Raw genomic sequence first — 8,824 nt, 5'->3', positions numbered from 1 at the left:
GTATGAAATAATTCAGTCTACTTTGTAGCAAGTCTTTACTCACTGATAATGTATGAAATAATTCAGATTACTTTGTAGCAAGTCTTCACTCACTGATAATGTATGAAATATTTCAGTTGAGTCTACTTTGCAGCAAGTCTTCATTCACTGATAATGTATGAAATAATTTAGTTTATTTTGTAGCAAGTCTTCACTCACTGATAATGTACGAAATAATTGAGTTTACTTTGTAGTAAGTCTTCATTCACTGATAATGTATGAAATAATTCAGTTTAGTCTACTTTGTAGCAAGTCTTTACTCACTGATAATGTATGAAATATTTCAGTTTGCACATTTGTAGAATCACATAAATGAATATCAGGTTTTTAAGGTAAATATTTCTATATTTTATTATCTATTTTCTCTACCATATCACTAACTAGTTATCATCATCAACATATAGTGCAATTAAATGTTTAAAATTAACAAATAGAAATATCTACATACCTTTCAACTCTTCATAGAAATCCACTAGAATAGTCATGTTTTTCTTATGTGCGTAATTTCACGTCTTTATCTTTTCACTTACAGTATATTTTTAATTTTCCTTTCAAATTCTTCTTCTACTATCATTTATCCCATACATCAACTGATAGCCACGAGTCTTTATGAGGGTATTTCGGCAGACTCCCCACAGACTCACATTGCCAAAACCAGATGGCACATGTAAATGCCATCTTGTTTATATCCTTTCACAATGCAGGTGGCTAGTTAAACTTATGAAAATCATTAAACCATTGAAATATGTATTTTAAAACAAAAATAATACATATTTTACTAAAATATAAAAGCAAGACCTAAATACAGTTTAACTGTAAGTGCTATAGTTGATCAAGCAGACAACAATACGAATGGCAGTTACATGAACACTGTCAGCCAGTGAATACTGGAAGTTGGTTGAGTATAGTATAAATAGAGCTCTTTCTAACGACTATATACACTTGTGTCAACTAACTATATGTACATTGTAGATCTTAAGGCAAAGTATAGAAGGAGGGAGTGGCAAACATCAAGGGATGCAAAATTTATTTCCGTTTCCCAGTGAATACAGTTATGGGACTTTGGATGTCATGTACCTAGCATCTACATACTCATGTACATTGCCAGCTTATGTTGCTAAGAGTGAACCACTGCTAAAGGCAAGATTTTCAAAGCTTGTGGATCACGTGACAAGAAAACTGCAGTTTAGCTACAGCAATGATGCTGTTTTTAAACCCTGTTAACCCTCGGTCTGCATGTTACTGAGTTACATTCTAAATTCAGTGAAACCACTTTACTGTAAATGTAGTTTAATTAAATTATTATCAAGTACATTATAATTTAAAGTTTTATATTATCTAAGTTTATTCCTTTATTTTAAAGAGAAACACTTAAAACACGATCTGCTCACTGTTACAGTTCTCAAGTTTAAGAGCTCTTATAGAAGACACTGCCTACTAGAAATTCTAGTAATGCAGAAAGATAGCCATATTCTATGTATTCAAAGCATCCACATTGCTTTACTTGAAGGCCTGGTGGTTAGGGCTTTTGACTCGCAATTTGAAGGTCATTGGTTCGAATCCCTGTCACACCAAACATGCTCATCCTTTCATCTGCAAGGATGTTATAATGTGACAATCAATTCCACTATTCATTGGTAAAAGAGTAGTCCAAGAGTTGGCATCTGGATTCAACATAAGCTTATGTTACAGATAACACGTTTAAGTTAAATGGCATGCATATAACCAATAGAAAGAGCAAATTTCCCGATATTAAGTTATAGAAACCTCTAGGAGTGTGGATCTGTAGTAGGAGATAGAAAAGAAGCTTAATCAATTGTTCTCTCTAAGGGTACATAGTGCTTGGCAAGTGTTTTTCACCTTATATGTATTTGTTTAGTTTAGATTTCATTCAGGTTTTATGTTTATATCTTAATTTATTATGTATTATTTATGTTTTAAAATGCATATTTGAAAGGTATATAATTTCTATACATTTAACTTGTGATGACTTAACTTGTGAAAATGTCCTAGTAAGATGGCATCATTCGCATGTACGAGTGTTTGTGAGAGAATTTAATGAGTGTTGCCCTATAATAACAATAGAGCACCATGAGCACACTTTGGCATACTGGTATCAAGAATAAAAGACAAATAATTGGAAAGGAAAATTAAAAATAAACTAAGTGAAAAGTTAAAGACATGAATTTATGAGTATTAAAAAAAAAGTAGCAAAATACTTCTATAAAGAGCTAAAAGGTATATATATATATCCACTTCTTAATTTTAAACATTTCATTGCACTGTACGTTGATGATAATAACTAGAAAAAAAAATATATAAAAATTTAACTTAAAAACTTGGAAGGTTCTAGAGATTATGCAAATGAAATGTGAAAACTGTAAAATAAGAAATAGTATTTTTAAACTTAACACCTTGCAGGTGAACTATTCAGAGTCCAAGTGCAAATAACTACATTCAGTGACGAATGTTTTATTACAGATAATAGAAAAAATCAAAATTAAATATCTTATTTTTCAGAAACTAGATACTTTTAGGACCTTCATGTCAAATTTAAAACAACTTCATCCATTAGTTTCATTTTTGTAAAAAACTTTCACTAGAGTTACATACTTACACATCTCATACAAAGTAAGTATGTAACTCTAGTGATAGTAAGTAGGTTTTCATCACAGAGTTAAGTATTTTTTTGAGAGGTTTCCTTTAAAACAAAGTAATTAAACTTAGATAACATAAAAATTCAAATTATAGCATACATTATAATGTTAATTTCATAGACATAAAGAAAATTGGTTTAATTAAAGTTTGAAAGTCATCTCAGTCTACATGTTTTTATATCCAACAAGATCACCAAAATATATCGTCACCATTAATAGGCATCTATTTAAATCAATAAGATAATATAACATACAATAACAATGTTACAATAAGTATGTTACAATTAAAGATTTTGCTAAATATAATGTTTTCCTTTCCTTAGAATACTGAAGAACTGCTTTGTATCTGTATTTTTCTTTTCTTCATTTAATAAAAATTTAAAAGGTGATACTAACTTTTCTTGTTAAGTTGATCACAGCACTTCTTGATCTGCTCATGATAATTCAAATACTCTGCTAAAGTATAGTCAACTGCTTCAACACCTGGTGTTGATAACATACTTTCATCAGCCATGAATGCAACTTGATCAGGGTATCCTGCTGCCAAAATGGCTACAAAAGAAATGAAAAGGAAAGGCATATATAGCTAGTTGGTTACTAAAATACTTAAACACAAAAACTACAGTCCTAACACATATATTATGAGCCTATTAACTCTCTGTATATGGGCTTAGTCATTTTAACTGACTAGTAATCATAAAACTACACATAACACTGAATGTACTAAATGTATCTTCATGAAATTTGGTAAGCTTTTAATAAATATTACAAGTCTGTTATACACACAAAAAAAAATATTTTTAATAAAGTATTTACTAAAGACTTTGCTGTGAACTTATGAAGCCTTTACTAAATCAATCTGAGAGAAAGTTGATTATCAAGATTATTTAATCAATTGGGTCATTTAACAATAAACAAAACTTATCATTCAAATACTTTTTAAATGTCAATAAAAGAAATTTAATGTTGATCTAAGTTAAGAATACATCAATAATAATGTACAAGTTATCAGTAATGCTGCCAGTTCAGTTAGAGGTGGACACTGAATACATCAATCACTGGGTTTAAACTAGTGGTAAAGCTGCCAGTGCAGTTAGAGGTGGACATTGAATACATCAATCACTGGGTTTAAACTAGTGGTAAAGCTGCCAGTGCAGTTAGAAGTGGACATTGAATACATCAATCACTGGGTTTAAACTAGTGGTAACGCTGCCAGTGCAGTTAGAGGTGGACATTGAATACATCAATCACTGGGTTTAAACTAGTGGTAATGCTGCCATTGCAGTTAGTAGTGGACATTGAATACATCAATCACTGGGTTTAAACTAGTGGTAACGCTGCCAGTGCAGTTAGAGGTGGACATTGAATACATCAATCACTGGGTTTAAACTAGTGATAATGCTACCAGTGCAGTTAGAGATGGACATTAAATAGATCAATCACTGGGTTTAAACTAGTGATAATGCTACCAGTGCAGTTAGAGGTGGACCTTGAATACATCAATCACTGTGTTTAAACTAGTGGTAATGCTTCCATTGCAGTTAGAGATGGACATTGAATACACCAATCACTGGGTTTAAACTGCTGGAGGGATTTAACAGATTGTGATAAAAGTTTAGATAAATGACCTTTACACTCCAGATCTAAATATATTTGTTTTTATTACTACTGTTACGTCCCTGGTCATTAGTTAATTTTCCGTAAAAATGCTTTCCGAAGAAACTTTAGCGATACAAGTCTTTTTCTTAAATAAAACTGGTTTATTCTTTCTGAATAAAACTTTGCAATACACTCAATTTCCACAGTCGCGCTATAACAAGCGCTATAATTCACAACGAACGTCTCATGTGCTCAACAATACGTCTTTCTCTGTCCGCAGTTCAATTACACATTGTTGCCGTCATATCTTGAGCGTCTTATATGTACAAGAATACCAAAATCTAGTAACCTCCCGACGCTTCATGAACGTTCTAGAAGCGCGTGACGTGTTACTAGCGTCACGTGACCTCTGCTGTCGTAACACTGCCCCTTCCTTAGTATTGTTCATCCCGAACAATAGCCACTTACATTAAACCAATAAACAATTAACAATAACTTAATTAAATGTACAGAATTTACAAACACAAAATTAAAATTCAACAAAGTCTCTTAATTTTACGAGACGTATCTTCTTCCATACTGGTCTCCGTCTCATTGGCTTCTGCTTCAAGTGGGGGTTCATCTGCTTCATCAGGAAATGTCCTATCATTGGTAACAGTCACATCAGTGGTAGTAACTTCATCAAGGGCTTCACTGTCTCCCTTCTCAAAATCGAGTAGAATTTCTTTTTCGACAGTGGCTTTTTCAGGTGACACGTCTTCAGCGTCACGTAACCTCTGCTGTCTTAACACTACCAACGTTTTGCTTTTACAGCTTCTAAAGGGTTAATACATACAAACTGTTTGATATTGAAGTATAAATTAATTTATAAAATTGATTGTGATGTTCCATCTCTCGAGTCTGTCACACGTGTCTCCAACAACGTGTAAAATATCATTGTTCTTTCATTATTGTTCTGATATAGTATACTTGTATTACGTAGCTATACTAACATGTGACAAATATTACTAAAATAAAATATAGAAATAAAGAGAAACGAAATATGTTTTATGATTAAATGAAGACACACCGACAGAAAATAGAAGTTGCTAAGAAACAATAGTACGTGGAAAGAATTTGAAATTTACTAGAAGTGTTAAAAACTAATTGTAAGACCGTGTGTTACTCCAGAGTAAGTGGTGTTTTGGTTACATGTACCATACATTGTCTCTGTTCATTTTATCATTAATGAGTATAGCTTCCATGTATTTTCTATCTCTAAAATCTTTGTTTTTTTGTAAAATACAAAAAAAAAACACAGAAAAGCAAGTCTTAAACTGGAAGTAATAAGTGTAAAATGTATTGTTGCGTATCTGCTCATTTTTAATTTCCGGTATAAATTCTTTCCGAGGAACTTCAGCGATACAAGTCCTTTCTTAATTAAAACTAGTTTATTCTTTCTCGATACAACTTTGTAATACACAGAAATTCCAACTTACGAACCTTTATAACACACGCTATAAATCACAGTGATTCACACATTTTACTTATGGTGCCTACTGTTCACTGGACTCAATTATCTCTATCTTCAATCTATCTGCATATCTATATCTCTTGAATCGTGCTGGTTTTACTCGCTAGGCTTATATACTAAAAAAAAGGGTGCCTGGCAAACACTCGGACATTCACAGGGTTCCTTGATAATTCCTGATCCTTCTAGAAACTCCAGCATGCATGCTCCCAGCATCGCATGACTTCCGCTGTCGTAACATTATTGATATAATTAGTTGTTTTGTAAATGGTGTTTTGGTTACGTGTACCACATATTGTCTCTGTTCATTTTCTTGTTAATGAGTATAGCTTCCATGTATTTTCTCTGTTTAAAATCTTTGGTTTTTTGTAAAATACAAACTTTAAATGGGTTCTGGTTTTCTGTGTTTGGGGATCCATGTTTGTGTAGGAAATGTTCTGCTGGAGTGGTTTTGTGTTAGTCATGTGTATGTAGCGCATTGATGTGTCTCCACATATAATACAAATGATTTTGACACATATATAGGAGAAACCGGAAAACCTTTCCACACATGCATCTTAGAACACATTTAAAGTTTGTATTTTACAAAAAACCAAAGATTTTAGAGACAGAAAATACATGGAAGCTATACTCATTAATGATAAAATGAACAGAGACAACGTATGGTACATGTAACCAAAACACCACTTACTCTGGAGTACCACACAGTCTTACAATTAGTTTTTGACACTTCTAGTAAATTTCAAATCCTTTCCACTTACTATTGTTTCTTAGCAACTTCTATTTTCTGTCTGTGTGTTTTCATTTAATCATAAAACATATTTCGTTTCTCTTTATTTTTATATTTTATTTTAGTAATATTTGTCACATGTTAGTATAGCTACGTAATACAAGTATACTATATCAGAACAATAATGAAAGAACAATGATATTTTATACATTGTTGGAGACACGTGTGACAGACTCGAGAGATGGAACATCACAATCAATTTTATAAATTAACGTATACTTCAATATCAAACAGTTTGTATGTATTAACCCTGAAGAAGCTGTAAAAGAGAAACGTTGGTAGTAACAAAAACATATATTTAGATCTGGAGTGTAAAGGTCGTTTAACTAAACTGTTATCACAATGGGTTTAAACTAGTGGTAATGCTGCCTGTGCAGTTAGAGCTGGGCATAGAAGACCAATATGTGGGTATTAATTACCAGTATTGCTGATCGTGAAGTTATAGCTGGACATACCTGAGGCTGTGGCTGGACCAACTCCCTTCAATGTGGTAAGAGCTGTAATAGCATTGGAGATGTTAGGAAGTTTTCGAAAGGCTTTTTTACTGGTCTGTTTGACTGCTGCTTCTGTGTTGATCCTAACAAGGTCCATTAAGCGAGGACGAAATTTTCCTCTCTAAACAATGAGAGGTGAAATAAAAACTTTAATATTTATTTAATTAATAATATTTAATTATTTTAGATTAATTTCAAGTGAAAAGTACTAGAATTATATGCCTTAATCTACTTGCTACGTATTTTATGAATGAAATGTTGGAACATCAGGAGGATGCTCCCTGTTACATGGTGTCAATTCATATATGAAAATCTTTTGAATTTGGAACTTAAGCTTCACACTTTCCTCAATAGTCAACATCCTCAACTTAGACTCTTTAGAAACCACAAAACTATTTAAAATTTTATAAAACTTATGTCTACTAGAATACTTAATAATTCAAGGTTTTTACATCCCAAGAATTAAGAGGGGCACAGTTTTGGTGAATTACACAACACATATTCTTTGCCCAACACAAACATGGGCTAGAATGCATTCAGAGCTCAGTTATTAACTAAATATTATCCTCTCCAATGCATTAACAATATTTTATGTTGAAGAAAATAAATAACAGTCCAACCTTAATTTAAAATGTTACAAAAGATGATTGTTGTGTGAACTTCCATGGAACAATGACCAAATGCAATAGTTTTCTTACAATGGAAATACATAGTCTCATTTACAATTCACACACTACACCCAAAAATCAATCAGGACCACAGATTGACACTGCACACAGAAATCAATCAGGATTACAGATGGATTTTGTAATCTTAAGAATAACTACATGAAGCTTTTTTACATAAACATACATAGCTAACCTTTAAAAAATACAAACATTTTTAATTTATAGATGATGACCTGCCAATGAAACAAGTTAATATTTCATGGTATTCTGTTACTTATATTGATACTTATACTTACACCAACTAATACATGACACATACATGTATCTTATACTTACACCAACTTGTACACAACACATACACAAATCTTAAATTTACACCAATTTGAATATGACACATACGTATCTTATACTTACACCAACTTGTACATGACACATACATGTATCTTATACTTACACCAACTTGTACACGACACATACATATATGTTATACTTACACCAACTTGTACACGACACATACATGTATCTTATACTTATACCAACTTGTACACGACACATACATGTATCTTATACTTATATCAACTTCTACATGACACATACATGTATCTTATACTTATATCAACTTCTACATGACACATACATATATCTTATACTTACATCAACTTCTACACGACACATACATGTATCTTATACTTACATCAACTTGTATACAACACATACATGTACCTTATACTTACACCAACTTGTACACAACACATACATGTAACTTATACTCAAACACAACATGTATCTTATACCTATACCAACTTATACATGAGACATAGATGTATTTTATACTTACACCAACTTCTACATGACACATACGTATCTTATACTTACATCAACTTGTACATGACACATACGTATCTTATACTTACATCAACTTGTACATGACACATACATGTATCTTATACTTACACCAACTTGTACACGACACATACATATATGTTATACTTACACCAACTTCTACATGACACATGCATGTATCTTATACTTACACCAACTTCTACATGACACATGCATGTATCTTA

At 32.0% G+C, this 8,824-nt stretch overlaps 1 protein-coding gene across 1 annotated transcript in view; it reads right to left on the bottom strand.

The window, feature by feature from the left end:
- LOC106473217 overlaps positions 1-8,824 on the bottom strand; it is a 25,513-nt gene that overhangs the window by 10,161 nt on the left and 6,528 nt on the right. The window contains exons 3-4 of the mRNA XM_013933901.2: positions 7,051-7,210; positions 3,093-3,248 (exon numbers count right to left, since the gene is read on the bottom strand). Coding sequence (XP_013789355.1) covers positions 3,093-3,248; positions 7,051-7,210 — 316 coding nt within the window. The remainder of the gene's footprint in view (positions 1-3,092; positions 3,249-7,050; positions 7,211-8,824) is intronic.

The sequence above is a fragment of the Limulus polyphemus genome, unplaced genomic scaffold (assembly GCF_000517525.1).
Source record: "Limulus polyphemus unplaced genomic scaffold, Limulus_polyphemus-2.1.2 Scaffold5981, whole genome shotgun sequence".
Taxonomy (NCBI): Eukaryota; Metazoa; Arthropoda; class Merostomata; order Xiphosura; family Limulidae; genus Limulus; species Limulus polyphemus.
Note: the sequence above shows the minus strand (reverse complement) of the source record. Positions and strands in the feature narration are given on the sequence as shown.